The sequence below is a fragment of the Danio aesculapii genome, chromosome 5 (assembly GCF_903798145.1).
Source record: "Danio aesculapii chromosome 5, fDanAes4.1, whole genome shotgun sequence".
NCBI lineage: Eukaryota > Metazoa > Chordata > Actinopteri > Cypriniformes > Danionidae > Danio > Danio aesculapii.
This window is the reverse complement of record NC_079439.1, coordinates 36,240,274-36,257,314: the sequence shown is the minus strand read 5'-3', so window position 1 is coordinate 36,257,314 and position 17,041 is coordinate 36,240,274. Positions and strand designations below refer to the sequence as shown.

General features: G+C 35.1%; 1 protein-coding gene across 1 annotated transcript in view; it reads left to right on the top strand.

Annotated features, from left to right (window-relative positions):
* arhgef28a (Rho guanine nucleotide exchange factor (GEF) 28a) overlaps positions 1 to 17,041 on the top strand; it is a 124,481-nt gene that overhangs the window by 58,747 nt on the left and 48,693 nt on the right. Inside the window, exons 10-16 of the mRNA XM_056458065.1 lie at positions 6,208 to 6,308; positions 8,317 to 8,606; positions 9,722 to 9,938; positions 11,271 to 11,385; positions 14,609 to 14,695; positions 15,554 to 15,596; positions 16,749 to 16,850. Of these exons, the coding sequence (XP_056314040.1) occupies positions 6,208 to 6,308; positions 8,317 to 8,606; positions 9,722 to 9,938; positions 11,271 to 11,385; positions 14,609 to 14,695; positions 15,554 to 15,596; positions 16,749 to 16,850 (955 nt within the window). The remainder of the gene's footprint in view (positions 1 to 6,207; positions 6,309 to 8,316; positions 8,607 to 9,721; positions 9,939 to 11,270; positions 11,386 to 14,608; positions 14,696 to 15,553; positions 15,597 to 16,748; positions 16,851 to 17,041) is intronic.

The window sequence follows — 17,041 nt, the reverse complement described above, 5'->3', positions numbered from 1 at the left end:
AGACATTTCATTTCACATTATTGTGACCTATCAGGAGATTTGTCTTCATAAGGAGGATTTTCTTGGCATCTATTTATTTTCTTTTCACAGACATGAATGGCTATTGGGCTGCAGCAAACTCATAGTTTTGTTTAGAACTGTAAGACTTGGTTTGCTTTTGAGATGTTTGGTGGACTGAATGAGTCTGGTGTTTGGATTGCTGGAGCACATGTTCCTGCTGAAGGACAGACACACTCACACACACACACACACTGAGAGCTTTTCTAGCAGAGTCTGAATGTCCACCACATGCAGAGAGTAATCAATCTACACACACACTCACCTGGCTTTTTTTCCTGGCTTGTGGTGACATAGTCTTCTAACTAGTAGACTTTGGCATTAATATGTGTTACTGAGAATTTTAATGGATATGACTTCTTGAATTGAATTGGGTCTGTGTCTGCTGGAGTTCTGCTGTCAGATATTAAAGGAGTCTCTGTATATAGTTGTGTTTTATTGGATTTGAGGTTGGTTTGAGTCTGTGTAAGGTTGAGTTTTTCAGTTTTAGTTAGTGTTTAGTTAGTAATATCAGTTGGTTTTGAATTCAGGCTGATTTTCCAGTAAAATCAAGCGAATCTGAGATAAAATTACAGCGCAAGATGTCAGATGATGTTCTGGTGAACACCCAGAATTGAGCAAGTCTTTGATTCTGACAGCTGTTCATAAATGTAAGAGCATGTTCTGGATTATATTGTGGTTTATTGTTCTGGGATTGGTTTGAGATTGTTATTAAAATGAATGAATGTGTGTTGCAAGGCTCATGTACTGATTTTGAGGCGATACATGAATCATGCCTGTCTGATAGAAGTTGTATTACAATATTGGTCATTTTTATGGATTTATTTAATTTTCTACACACTGAATTTGCAGTTTGTTGTGTTATTTTGTTTATAAAGAGTGAGGGAGGTGTGTGTGTGTCATCCCAGGACCTCATGGGGTTTTATTAGCGTGTATGGTTAATGATTGCTAAACCTTGGCTGACCTTTCAGATTCCTACAGACACTTTCATTTGAAAATCCCTCTGTCGTGCTCTCCGCGGTCCAGTTTGAGTCCTGACTCCACTGGCAACAAAAAAAGTGGGAGTATAGAGTGTCAGGACTGAGCCCACCTTCTCTGACACACTCACAAACACACACACGCAGACTCATCTCCTCAGCGCTTATCTATGGAATCTGCATTTTTTGGAAAAGTGTTCTCAAACTCCTGCGGAACTCCTTGGTGATTTTTACTGTTATGTGGTTCATGAACGGAACAGTCGAGGAAAATTAAAAACATGGACTCTGACTCAGACTCTCCGTTTAACTACTCATGGCCATCCTTTCCAAAGATGAGAATCCGGAGACGGATATCAAAAGCAGGTAACAGAGAGAGAGAGAAGTGGTCTGTGGGAATGATGCATGCAACAGAAGACACACATGCACACACCGGGTATGATGAAGGCACACATACTGAGCCTGAAAGTCTTTGCATGACTTTAGTTTGTTTTTTTTGTCTGAGAGATTCAATTGTTTTTGGTCTGCGGTGCAGTGCAGCTAATTCAGCAATGAGTCAGAGCTCAAATAGCTGCTAATGTTGAACAATGTGAGTTTTGAGCCTGGCTTACAGTAAGATGTTTTTAATAGAACATCACTGTGCTCATTCTCCTGGTCTTGGCATTTTATTTCACTCCTTAAAAATGTGTTTTACCAAAAATGGTGTAGTCAGGGGTACTTTTGGACATGAGAATAAAAATGTCCTTTCTTGTTACAGGTCAAATAAAAAGAGATAGTTTAGTCAAAAATTAAAATGTACTTACACTGTAAAAACATTCTTTGATCAATTAGTCCTGACAGCACATGTTTTAGGTCATTGTAATTTACTAAGCCAAGTTAATCATGCTCTAACTTAATTTTATAAGTTGCACAAGCTGTTTTAAGTCAGTTTACCATATTATAAGTTCAGTGGACTCATAAAGTTGGTTTAGCTTAAAAATTTAAGGCAACCAGGATTTTTAGAGTGTACTTTTGGGAATTTCTGAGTAACACAAAAGATGATACTTGAAGAAAGCTGAAAACCTAAACTCATTGAAATCCATAATGGAAAAAACAAATACTTTGAAGTTAGGGATGAAACGATTAACCGATTTCACTATTAACCATGCTTTAATTTGTCATGGTTAATTTATCGTAAAGTCTTCTCAATACCGTGCTTCTGCACAGAACAAAACTGCTGCAACTAAGTTATGCCAACTGTTCGCTAGTTTGAAGTTCCGAGCTTGTGCACAATATGCACGCACACTGGATTAAAGGCTGATTTTAACTATGGGTGAGGCTATCAACTAAGGGCCATTCGCATATCCCGTCATTTGCGTGCGCAAGTTCGTTATTTCTAATGGAGGCGTGCGGCTTGCGTGTGCATATTGGCAGCGTGCACCACGCTAACACTTTCCATGCCCACCTATGCAGTAAAAAGAATGCCGCGAGTGCACCATGAGTCACGTGACAAGAACTGACCAATCAGCTTCATACTTTGTATGGAATATACACATTTCTACTCCAAAGAGAAAAAAATACTAAAGGAAAATACCAATTCTGTAACATAGTTGATCAAAAAGTGCCTTTCAGACAGAGGTTCAGCAGCCTTTGACGAAATTTGTTCTCTTTAAAAGGGAAATACTTTACATTAGACAAATACATTTTTTACTTATTCTTATTTTTATTTATTTATTGTTTCATTGTTCTGTCATTTATTTTCAGTGTAAATTTATTACTTATGTTTAAATGCCAAACGTTTTTCACTTATGTTTAAGTCCAAAGAGAAATGGACTATTGTTTGTTTTTATTATTATTTTGTGCTGTATTAATTACTGAACATCAAAAAGTAAATAACGGTAAGGAGTTTTCATGTGATTTACTAAACTACTAGTGCTTAGAAATGAATGAATGCATAATAGTGATAACCGTGAAAGCATGATTATTCCTCAGACTATAATCGTACAACCTATGTCTATAATCATTGCTTCCCTAATCGAAGTCAGTGGTTGCAGGTTTCCATCTTTTAAAAAAAGTGTATCACTTATTCTGTTCAACCAAAGAAAGAAAGACAGACAGGTTTGGAACAAGCGAAGGGAGAGTAAATGATGACAGACTTTTTATTTTTGGGGGAATAATCCCTTTAAGTGAGTCTTGAGCATTCACTTAAAAACACAACTGCACCATTCAGCTTTTTCAAGCTATTTTTGTGTCAGCATCCCAAACGCAGTAGACTTGTTTTGAGTTGATGGAGATCGAGCACACATGAACTCTGTTTCCTGCAGATGTGTGATTTAACCAAGTATTCTGAATGAGTAAAGTCATTGTGTGTACGTGCAGAGAGGAAAGAAGTGGAGTTGACGTCAGTATCTGGTTTTTCCGTTGTTGTTGGAAAGCCTTCACATGCATCCTTTATGACCGAGTGCTGCTGCAAGTTATTGCAATCTCACTTTTAGTTAATAGAGTCACGAATTGCCTGTAAAAATTGTACTGTGGGAATTTTCTACTGGTCACTTATAATGCTATTTGAAAAACCCAATGCACTGACAAATTTCACAATATGCTGTTTTCTTGCTCTGTTTTGACCCTTAGAATGCACATTTAAATTAAGTTGTCAACTCAGAAGTTTAGCATATTTACAATCTTTCAACAAGTTTTTGAAACTTGTTAAGCCCCGTTTACACTAATACATTTTAGTTTTAAAAAGCATAAGTTTTGCTATGGCTACGCCTTCCATCCACACTACCCCAGAGTTTTTGAGCCACGAAAACTGTCTGTTTTGGAAACGCTAAAGATGCCATTTTCATTTTAAAATGCTGCTGCTCCATGTTTGTGTGGATGGGGAAAACGGAGACATCTGAAAATTAAGGTGTAGCTGCAAACATTCGCCTCTCTGATTGTTTTTTTCTTTCGATATTAAGTAGCCTACACAACGTTCAGTATAGCATCCTTTCCTCGTAAGTTCAGACTACGCAAGTTTGATATGGAAAACAAACTCCAGAGGACACGTCGGGTAAATCTTCAAAGGAAACAGTGTACTTTATAATGTCATTCACATCACCCTGACTACGCTGTTTCACTATCTAAACAATAAAATGAAAGCATGATATGAGGAACTGGCTGTTTTCATTTTGATATTAACAACTTAACAGACACCAAAAATGTTGAGGTATCGTGTAGCTACATATTTATATAACAGTCATCTTCACTGTATGTATATTCATAACAAAATAGAGCCTATAATTGCCTCCTTTCATTTTCATTGAAAAATATGAAACATGCCCTCTCTTTTGCTGAATGTCAGTTTTAATAATCAATAACGCCCATTATAAAAGTATAATGTACAATAAGTTTATACAATATAGGAAATAAAGGCAAGCAATCAGTCAAATGTGCAAAATCAGTGTACGTGGTTACATAAATTAATATATGAACTTATCTTTGTGTTAGCCAAAACATGTTAGCTGAGAACAAGTAATAGATTCAAAGGACCAAAGAGTCGTTAGATAGGGATAAGATGAATTAAATATCACATTTAAACTATCGTGAGAGGAGATCCAGCGGAAGATCCTTGATGAACTGTCCGACTTGTGCTACTCTCACCTGGGGAGGTGTGCTCAAAGCACCCGCTGACTGTCTGGGGCTCAGAGTGTGTGTGTGTGTGTGTGTGTGTGTGTGTGTGTGTGTGTGTGTGTGTGTGTGTGTGTGTGTGTGTGTGTGTGTGTGTGTGTGTGTGTGTGTGTGTGTGTGTGTGTGTGTGTGTGTGTGTGTGTGTGTGTGTGTGTGTGTGTGGCCACGTGATCTGCGTTTTCAGCAGTATAGTGTAGACGGAGATCTTTTCAGAAATGCTAGATGAAACGCCAGTGTGGACGTGATCGTAAAACGCTCTTTTAAAACTAAAACGTGTTAATGTAAAGGGGGCCTTAGTTGTGTATTTAGAAGTTTTGCATATTTACAATATTTTAACAAGTTGTTGCTAAATAATTAGGTCCAATAAGTTGCACAATAAAACAATTAGTGGGAGGATGTAGACAGTGATGTAGAACAGACAGTGATGTAGAAGACAGTGATGTAGAAGACAGTGATGTAGAAGCAAATTTTGATCTGCTGTGGAGGCGGAGATATCATATTACGTAATAAAGTAGCACTTTCCAAAATCAGATGTTTAGGCAGATTGATTTGCCAAATCAATACAAGTTGTTTTTAGGTCAATAATAATGCTTTTAGTTCTGAAACATGTTTACATTCAGATGATCAAGATCAAGAAAGATCAAGAGGATTTCTCACGTCATGACCCTTTAAACATGCACACTCATAATATACATACAAGACACAACTTTCCTTTAAAATCTTGTATGTTTGACATAATGTGGGTGGAAGATTTTGTCAAGTAAATGGATAGATACAGTACACGTGTGAGTTGGATTCTGTGCATACCTGTAAAGATCATTAAGTGTGTACGTGTGTGTGTCTCTGTCTGTTTCTTCCATTTTCCTCACACACTGCACCGCATTGTCTGCACTGAGACCACAAATTTGGTGTGTGTGTGCCCAGAACATAATTTATTATACAGAGGTTTAGGATGCATTAATGGAGTTCTCAGTTGTTTATTTAAGCAAAAAGCATTGATAGATTTGCTTAAATAACTGCTCTCTTTGTTGTGTTCCTCAGTTGTAAGTCACTTTGGGGGAAATAGTGTCTGCCCTGTAAATACACATGTGCATGAGAAATGAGAAAAGTGCATATTTGCTAAATAAAAACTTTTGAACAGTAGTTTAGGGCTGTAATGTGGACATTTTGGGAGGGATTTGACAGGTATATAAATGCAGAAGGAAGCATAGAGTTAACTGTGTGAAAGAAAAGCAAAAGCCTTCCTAAATAAAAGTGAAACAAAAAGTTTTACGGCCATAAAGAGACCATGCTGTTCTGCAATTTTCTAGTTTATTGGTTTCTTCTGCCATCTTGGTATTAAGAGATCTGTTACTACAACCCAACATTTATGAGTTAAGACACAAATTTGTGCACAGTTTTTACAGTGAATAGAACAAAATGAAACGCAGCATGTGACTCTTTAACTTTAAAATATCATTGTCAGTGCATTTCCACCCACTATTAACACAATAATGCATCAGTTTGTTCATGTCTTTTGTTTTGACAGAGAAGCAGTGTTCGTCTCCGGGCTCCTGCACTCCGTTTCACCTTCATTCCTCAGCCGCTGCAGCCGTCAGGCTCACTGCCATGCTCAAAGGCTCCACTAAGGTCAGGCGCCACACATATCGCAGCTCCTATAAATCAGCTCGCTCACTGTGCCAGACCTACAGACACTCAGCTGTTACATTTTTCTTCAAAATCCCATCCCCTCCTTTCATTTAGTGCCTTTATCTTTTGATTGATCTCTGCGAAAGTCTTAGAGAAAGTCTTTATTTGATCTTGCACATTATAGTTTGAACTCTTTTATTGCCACAAAATGTCTTCGGTCTGACATTATAAAAGATGTGCCGCTATGGTTTATGAGACGTTAGGCTTTGTATCTAACTCTTAGACACAGTGCCAAAAGAAATTTATTAAGCTTGACTGTATTGAAAATTAAAATTGTCATCACCTTATGTCTTTCCAAACCTGTATGTGGTTTTACTTCTAAAAGAAGCAAATAAAAAATGTCAGAAATGGTGAATTGGTGGCACTGCATGTGTAATAATAATATCAAAGTTTTGTCTCTTAGAAATGAACATTTAAAAGTATGAGTTTATAGTAGCAGCAATGTAAAATGGGATCTAAATTTAAATTGATTTGCATCAACAAAAACAGAATGAACTGTTGGCGTCTACAGCCTCGTGGGCAGTCTGCCGTCGTATATCGCCATTGTGCTTCAGGCATCCCGAGTTGGAATCCTGGCAGTACCCAGCAGGCAATCTCAAGTTTACATATCTCATGGTTTGCTATGGCAATGTTGTCATCAACTCTATAATACCTCCAGACCGCAGACATCGCACTTTTTACTTCAAACTGCTTCCGTTTTCTTCTTTGTCGGCATTTAACCAATAGTGTCTTTGCACAAAAGTTGTCATGCTGCATGCATTGCTGATTTTTGTGTGAAGTCAAGCAAGTGGTCTAACTTTGTGCCACCGCATAACTATAGATGTGTTAAAAAAATAATGAGTGCATATACATAGTTTAAGGCAGAATTATTAGCCCCCCTTTGAATGTGTTCTTCTTTTTTAAATTGGTCCCATATGATGTTTAACAGAGCAAGGAAATTTTCACAGTATGTCTGATAATATATTTACTTCTGGAGAAAGTCTTATTTGTTTTATTTTGGCTAGAATAAAAGCAGTTTTAAATAAAAAAAAAAACATTTTAAGGTCAATATTATTAGACCCTTTAAGCTTTATACTTTTTCGATGGTCTACAGAACAAACCATCAACCTGCCTAGTTAACCTAATTAACCTAGTTAAGCCTTTAAATGTCACTTTAAACTGTATAGAAGTGTCTTGAAAATATCTAGTCAAATATTATTTACTGTCATCATGGTCAAAGATAAAATAAATCAGTTATTAGAGATGAGTTATTAAAACTATTATGTTTAGAAATGTGTTGAAAAAATCTTCTCTCTATTAACAGAAATTTGGGGAAAAAATAAATGGGGGGCTAATAATTCTGGCTTCAACTGTATATATATATATATATATATATATATATATATATATATATATATATATATATATATATATATATATATATATATATATATATATATATATATATATATATATTCGAGTCCTGATTGGAAGGTAACATCTGATTCTAAACGTCTGAAACCGCATGAACATGGCTCGATTTCTGATCACGTGATTGGATCTGGACATCCCTATTTAGTGGTGCTACAGTAAAACCATGGTAATAGCTGGTGATTTGTAGAATGAGAAGCCTCTTAACCAAATCATCGTTGCACAATACTGTATTTCAGCTGTTTTCTGCATCTGTGTTGTGTAAAATCACAGCGGTGTTCATTTTGCCATTAAACTTGCTTAATTTGTGCTTGCTTAATTTCTGTCGTAGAGCTCTTCAATGAACTCAAACACTTCTCACTGGATTTCACAGCAATGTATAGAATTCATGTAAATCACAATTCAAATAATTGAAAATCAATGGCATTAGGTTGAGTAAATACTGACAGATTTTTCATTTATATTTTTGTGGGATCTCTCCTCTTAAAACACTCCTCAATCATTCTCATACAAGAACATATGTCTTCTCTTCCTGTAGGACAGTGAGCTGAATATGAAGTACGCTGTTCCAGGTGCCACAGAGGACAGCTCTGGGACGGATAGTGGCGTGTGGCGGATGTCAGATACGGGGGTCTCGTCACCAGGGACAATAGATATATCTCCAGCTGTTAAAGATGATGAAGGGCAAAGAGGACGACATCTCGCTTCTCGGTCTTTTTCTCCCACCTCTCCAGCAGGACTGATGCTGGATAGGTTCATGCGGGCCACGCGAACCACTGAACTGACCTACAACAGCTCAAGCTCACCCACAGAATCATGTGACCTCAGGTAGGCATGCTAATACTGACTATGTTTGCATGTGCACTAATGATGCGATTATTTATAATAAACAAAGGAAGGGCTTATTCGCAGCAAGATGTTTACATGAAACAAACAAACCTCTTGAGTTCTCTTTGCAAGTAATTCTTTTTTACTAATAAGAAATTTGGTAAGATACAATCACAAACAGTATAGGCTTGTTATTCACCACGTTTTACTCTACTTTGATCAAAGTATTATTTTTATATAAGGTGAAGTTTAATCTTAAAATTACTAAAGTAACTTTGAAGATGAATCATTGCATCTATTAATTTATTATTATTTATTATTATTTATTATTATTGTTTATATTGAAAACTCCTATGCTGCTTAAGTTTTTTTGTGTTAACATGCATCTTTTTAAAGATTTTTGTTGCTAAATAAAATATTTAAGAGCTTTATTTAAAACAGATTTTGTACACACATTATATTGATCAAATTTTATGCCTTGCTGTAAAAAAACTAATTGAAAATTCCACATTGAAAGAACAAAACATAATAACCCCAAATGCTTGAATAGTTGTTTTCATCCTCACTTCATACGTCATAGAAACTATTAGGCAGATGCCAGCTTGAACAGGTTTCGTGACAGAAGAAAACAACTTGGACTACTTTAAATGCAGGTTTACTTACAGAGAGAATACAAATGGTTTGTGCTGACCACATGGGCTTTGCACAATGAATTCTTGGCTGCTGAGAACTTGAACCCATCAACCTGATTGATTTCAATGTCTGGAAAACATTTTAAGCACATTTTGTTTACTTGTTTACAATAGCTTTATGCTCTATCGCTTACTTCCTGGAACAAAACCTCCAACAGTGAAATCAGACATGCTAACAGGAAAACAAACCCAGGGCAAACTGATGAAATTACCTGGCCCTGTTTGGTGCAATTGCCTTTTAAACAATAGTGGTGATGGCAAAGGAATGCAGTTGTTATGCATTACCCCAGAATTGTTTTTAAAAATATTTCCATTATTTGAAAGAGTCCGTCTTGCCACAGTACGTTAAAATAGCATGCATGAATGTTTTACAATGTTTAAGCGATGCTCATCTTACTCGAAGTGGATGTTGAGAATTTTTAGAAGTCCAATCCTCTCTCTAAGCCCGAGTCTGGTGGCCTTGGAAATGGACAGCGAGGAGGATGACGATGATGACCTTTTAATGAAGAAACCCCTCCCACAACTGCAACCAGATCCCAAAGACAGCACAGATGAGCAGGTTATGTCCAGCCCCGCGCCTGAACTCATTTGCACTCGCTCTCACTCCGCCTCCTCTGCCTGTAACCCCGCCCCTGCAAAGGTACACTTTCATACTACAGCTATGTGCAATTAATAATTTAATTGGATTTGAACACTCAATGCAAATTTAACCTTCAATAATTATTGCAATTTGCATATTTTTTAAATCATTGACGATCACAAAATAATTTCCAAATCTGCATTTGAAACTGAGAGAGCTGTTTAAAAAAGCTCAAACTTTTACATGCATTCAATTTGTGCAAAAATGCTGGATTAATTTAAAATTGGGATATAAACATTGATGTCTGAATCAAAGTGTTCCTTTGAAAGCAGCTTGACACTTAAATAAAATGAGTGTTGTAGCAATTGATTACATCAATAGGTGGCAAAAAAAAGCTATCAACATTTTATTTGAATCATTTATTTAGAAATGTCAAGTCTTTTAAGAGTGACTTATGGATACTTTCTTTCAGACTGAGAGTTAAAAAAATATTTATACACATTTAAATTCACATAATAGTATAATATTTAGAGTAGTGATGGCCAAACTAGGGCCCGTAGCCCAAAGTTGGCCCATGGTATTCTTTAATTTGGCCTGCCATCTCATCTGAGAAAAGAGAGAGAATAATAAGGATGTTTTTGAGATTGTCAATTCAAATTTAATGGAACCCTTTGTTTGTTTTATTGTTAAAAGCTAATTAACATTTAAATGTTTCAATGAAATTATGTAAATTAATCAGATTTTGTTTAAATGTACATACTGTTACTCAACAATGCAGAGACTTTGGTGAGCAAATCAACCTAAGGCAGATTCTGCTTTACTAGAGTATTCAGCATTTAACTCCACTGTGGTATAAATGTGATTGTTTATGTTTTAATTACAATAAGTTACCATTTAAAAAGTTAAAAACTCAATTTAAAGTAATGTTTTCTATTTATTTTGAAATATTATGTAAAAAATTAGGAAATGACCCATGGAAACTTTAATGTAGGACAGTTTAATATATTTACGGCTCTCAATGATATTTGTTTTTTAGCCTATCATATGAAAAAGTTTGGGCACCCCTGATTTAGAGTATAGTCAAGTTGCAGCGTATAAAAATTTGGCAAAGCCTCTAGCAATTTTCTATTCTTTTTTTTTTTTGTTAAGTTATCTATTCAGAATCATGGAAGAAGAAGAACTGTGAATTTTATTTTTAACAAAAAAACAAACAACAAATCAAGATTCTCAGTTTATCCAAAATTGTGCAGCTTCACTCAACTCCATTGTTGCCTACAGTAAAACAGACTATGCAGATATATCTGACTGCAGCTGCTACACATGAACATAGCTATATTTTTTGAGCAGTACGAGTTTAAACTATGTGAAAATGTTCATGTTTTCTTTACCCAGGATGTTGAGCAGGGTGTCCGACTCCGTTCCTATTCCTACACCTCCCCCAAAATCAGCCTTCTGCCTCCTCGTTTCAGCCGAGACGCCCATCCTCCACCCGCCGACCTCAGCCAGGGTCAGATCCTTGAACTTTTCACCTTCCACCTCTCACTTCACTCGCATTTGTTCCCGAATGACAGGAGTGCAAGTCAGATATGATAAGAATTATTAGGATGGTTGGGGTGATTGTCATTATTTTAACCTACAGGTTATAATAATACTAAATAATCACATGAACACATGGCTGGTTATTCTGAGATAGTCCTGTCACATATGAAGTGTCTGAAAGCGTTGCCTGTTTCTTCTCAGTGCTGAGGATGATTGAGCTTAGACAGCATAACATCTTTTGTATTTCCTGTCTAGTCTGTCTTAAGCATGATGAGCTTTTAAGGGAGGATAGGATTTGTAACTTATTTAAAATACTATTTGATTCTTTTGTTTATTTTTGTAGCATGATAAGAATATTTACTGATATTAGATCTGATATTTTTAGGTCGGTGCCCACAAATTAAAGTATGCGTGCAGTAAATCTAAACCTAGATTATTTGAATAGTTTTAGTTCTGATTATTATTGATTGATTATTATTTGTATTTAAATTTTAAGTTGTTCTACATGATGATTAATTTTTTTATACCATTGCAAATGCCAGGTTTGTTAAATGTAGAGACCGTAGAAGTGATTGAGAAGTATTATACAGTGCATCTGCAAAGTATTCATAGCGCTTCACCTTTTCCCAAATTTTTTATGTTACAGCCTTATTCCAAAATGGATTAAATTCATTTATTTCATTTATTTAATTCTGCACACAATACCCCATAATGATAATGTGGAAAATATTCTTTGAAATTGTTGCAAGTTTATTAAAAATAAAAAAATCTAATGTACATAGGTATTCACAGCCTTTGCTCCATACTTGATGCACCTTTGGCAGCAATTATAGCCTCAAGTGTTTTTGAATATGATGCCACAAGCTTGGCACACTTTTCTTTGGGAATTTTTGCCCATTCCTCTTTGCAGTACCTCTTAAGCTCTCTCAGATTGGATGGGAAGCGACAGTGTACAGCCATTTTCAGATCTCTCCAGAAATGTTCAATAGCATTTAGGTCTGGGCTCTGGCCGGGCCACTCAAGGACAGGATACACTGTATCCTGTTGCAGAATCATCTGTAAAATCTCTGATAAAACATGACTTATTTCTGTTGTACTTTCTAAAAGTATATCAATCCAAAATTATCAGGTTTAAGATTAGCCAGTACACAGTTGATTCCTAAAATAAGTTGTTTCAGACAAAGCAGCTTAATCTGAATGGTGAAGATTTCATTGACATAAACAGGCCTCTTTTCAACATAATCATATGCTAAAAAGTGGATTGTTAGCCAATATGCTTTTTTTGGCTTAAGTTTTTAAGCTTCCCCTCCTTAGACTTTGGTATTGCTAATTAAACTGAATCAACAATGTAAGGCTGTATCAAAAACCGTCCCCTATACCCTTAATTAGTGCACTATTCAAGGGAGCAGACATTTGTAGTAGTGTCCATTGTAGTCAATCCCACAATAACAAGTGTACATGTTTCTACGTTATTATTAACTTATTAAATTGACATTTAAAATACTTAATAATACCTAATACTTAAAAATACTTAAATATCACAGGGTCTGACCAAGAAGTTGAAAATCTAATCTGTCTGAGGAATTTATCAATCAACAAAGCAAAAACAAAACAGCATCCCTTCTTGAATTCATTCATTTCAATTTATTCCTTTCAGTGGACTTCATTAGTGGGCTAATGTTATGCTGCAAAAATGCTGTAAAAGCACAATGCAGTGTTGTTCATCATGCATCTGCTTCACTTATGCACTGTTTACATATGGGATGTGAAACAGGCCTACTTTTATATTGGGTATAATGGGAATTCGGTTAAAATAAACAATATTTAGCTTGCAATAAATTTGGGTCAATTGTTTAACGTTTCAAATGCTGCAAGTACAGAATTTACAGAATAAATGCAAATTACAGTACAGTACAGTGCAAATTACAGAATAAATGCCCTCAGATGATCTGGATTTATTATCATCCACTGAATCAGAGATTTTACAATAATGACCAGTTTCTGTGGCAGTTAATGTCCTGAATTTCATTTGGAAGCATTGTCAAGCCTCCTTTATTCTGTTAATCTAAGCCAGTTTAGTAGATTATTAATGTTCATTAGGAAGTTTCTGTAAGCAACCATTCCCTTCTGGTTCTAGATGATGTAAAACAAGGTTTGCAATTTAATTGCTTGAAGCATGTTTAATATTCACTAACAGATATGTAATGATAGAAACACAACACTAACAAAAATATTCAAAACCAAGTGATCTGATCAATGGCATTTTTGAAGTGTCTTACCTATCATTCGAAGAACCTAATAAGGATCGTAAAAGACTCTCTATTTGAGTTGATGGTTCCATGAAGAACATTTAACATTCATTGAAAAATTTCCAAATCCAATTTTCAAAACTTTCCATTGCTTGAAATGTTATTATTATTATTTTTTTTTGCACAAATAATTTTTTAGATGATTAAAAGAAAATACTTAAAGAAAATACGTTATTTTCTTCACGTAAGAAACTAATGGTAACCCATATGGTTATCTTTTTAACAATTGTTCTTCATTGGCATCACTACGAAAAAACCCTTTTGGAGTCTTGACTTTTAAGAGTGTAAATATGGTATCCTCGGGGTCTTAAAATGGCTTACATTTCAAAATCTAAATTTTAGGCCTTAAAGTCTTAAATTGACTGAAATATTGTGTTGTAGGTCTTAAATCATTTTATATAGGTCTTAATTTTCCTATGTCCATCTAAATCTAACCAATGGGGTCTACACCCATCAAATCACTAATATTCCATCTCAAAAAGAGTTTTGACAAAAGTTTATTTATTAACTTTATTTACCAACTCTATTTATATTTCTATTTATAAACATATGGTTTAATTATCTTCCTTAAAATAATGTTTGTTTTTAATGTTTTTTTAAAATGTAATTTTTTAACTGGGCCATTAGAAAAAAAATCCTTAGCGTTTAGCCTTGTGTAAGTTTGAAATTTCATTCATAATGGTCTAAAAAAGTCTTAAAAAGTCTTTAATTTGTCTTGATGAAACATTTAAAAACCCTGGTAAAGGATCAGATCACCTGTTTTTGTCTGTTTAGCTATAACACTTGATAATTTCTGCAAGTTGTTCCACTGAGAAGCAGCTCAGTGTGAATGTGTAGATTAGTGCTGGCTGTAGTGAGTGTGATGTCCGCTGTGTCCTGTAGATGGCGTTCTCTCCAGCAGCAGTAGCAGCAGGTCTCTTCTACACGCCCTGTCTCTGTCTAAATCTCTGTCTCTGCTCAACCCTGTTAGTAAGTAAATTCACGCATGTATGCCCGTTGCCCGCCTGTTGCGCCGCACACCACTAACCACATACATCAGCATTACACTTCTGCTGCTGAAAGTTGTCTCTGTGTTTATGTGGGTGATAGTGAGTTACTAGAAAAAGAATGAGCTTGTGTGTTAGTAAAATATTTTGTTAACCCTAATTTATTCATATTTTAAATGAGCATTTATTCACTTTTTATTTTAGTACTACTAACGTACTTAAATTTTATTTATTTCTGTGCTGCTTTCATTTTGTTTCAGTAATTTTAGCACTTTAGCAGAACTTTTTAAAACTTTTAACTTCAGTTTCAGTCATTTTTGTTTAGTATTTAATATTTATTTTTTAATGTTTGATTTATTAATGCTTTAATTTCTTTTCTAATTTGCATTTTAATATCTAATATTTAGTTTTATTTTATTTTATTTTTTGTATTTATTTTATTTTGTTTCAATGACCAAATTGTTTTATAATTTTAGTAAATAAGTAATTGTTGTTACATACTGTACCTTAATGGGTGTGTGTACAGTATGCATGTGGTTGCTGATCTCTATGCCTTGGCTTTGCTTGCTGGTTGTGGAAGCCTAATTGCATTGCATCTGCCTTTGCCCTTGGGGTGGTTTCATCATTATTTGATAAGATGTTGCTGGAAAGGAAGGATGGTGTCATCAGTAGATGAATGTTTTTCTAGAGTCAATGAGGAACCATTTTTCTAAATTACTGTTCTTTTCTTGCTTTCTTCTTTCTTTTTTTAAAGCCATCAATATGTGGGCCTTTCAGAAGGAGTAAAAATAAAACTACATATAAAGTCCCTAAATTAACATCCATAATCTCTTTTCCACAGAGCATCGCTCTTCCAGCACATCAGAGCAGCCTCAAGAGAAAAGGTAAGAAGACTTTTAACAATCTGTCATCAGCTTTGATCTCTCCATTAGATTTTATTTTACAGAATAAAATATTTTTTAGCTCTCCAGTGTCTCTGAGAAGTTGAGCTCTCCAGTGTCTCTGAAAACAAGGTTGCTAACTGACAGTTTATTGTATTATATCAAAGAATACGGCACCTTTTCAGGTGTTTGATGAATTGGCCCCCAGTACAGACACCCCCATTTTACAAATTCTGCCTTTTACATTTTTATTAAGCAAAAATAAATATTACAATGCTTTTTTACCATGATTTATAGACTGCACCCACCAAAGCACCATTCATGACAACAATAGTTTATATATCGAAAATCATGTCAGTCTAAGTGGATGCTGCACACTGGTGGTCGTGTGGAGAGTCCTCCTTCATGATTGTGAAGCGCTTTGCGTGTATGGTTAATATACACAATAAATGTGCTACTTAAATACACATTACATTGAATTACAGTCATATTTAGAATAATTTTATACATATTAAACATATTTTACATATTAAATACAGTAACTCTATTTAAGGGGCACAGTTCAGCCAAGAATACTAATTTTAATGTTTGTACTTTACTCCTATCATTTAAACCTGGTTTAAAGCAACACATTTGTAGTAACTTAACATAATTATTTTATTAGCAAATACAAATAAATTAGAAGAAAATGTAATTGACATATATTTTAAAACTATGTATAGAAAATGTATGTGGTTTCATTTTTACTTAAATATTATACTTTTATATTTTGTATGTTTTATAAATAATTACAAATTTTATATATATTATTCTGATTATCACCCATATTTTGATATTTTTGTTCAGAAAATACTTGAACATGGAAGTAGACTCGAATGTATTATGTTTTATATATAAAATAACTTTTCTACATTTATTTTGAATCAGACAATATATAATTCCTTGTATTTAACCCATTTATATCTTATATATTATCTTATTCATCTGTCTTCTTATTTTCAGTTGTGTTTTGTTTTATCCCAGATTGTGTTCTCACTATTCAGTTTACAGCACAGCATAGCTCAATAGCGCCCCCAGCAGGGACCGTGTATGTGTGTCATTTCATGAAAATGCATGTATCTACTACATGAAGAGTGTTGTGCTGTCCCTCTGTAGGGAGATAAGGTTTCGCAGGCGAGCTCAGTCGGCTGATGATGAGAGCAGTGCAGAGCTGGCCGACTCGCTCCAACATCTCACGCTCTCCGAGTTCCTCAAAGAGTATGTCAATGCAGAGACCCCTAGACCCCAAAAACATCCCACTGCACCCTTGGCATGACTCTCTTAATAACCTAACCAGAACGCACTGTCACCCTCTAGCATGAAATCACATCTAATGCTTCATGAAGTTTGCGCAATGATGCTGTGACTGTTGTAGGGATGGGCGATATAGACTTAAAACTATGTTATGC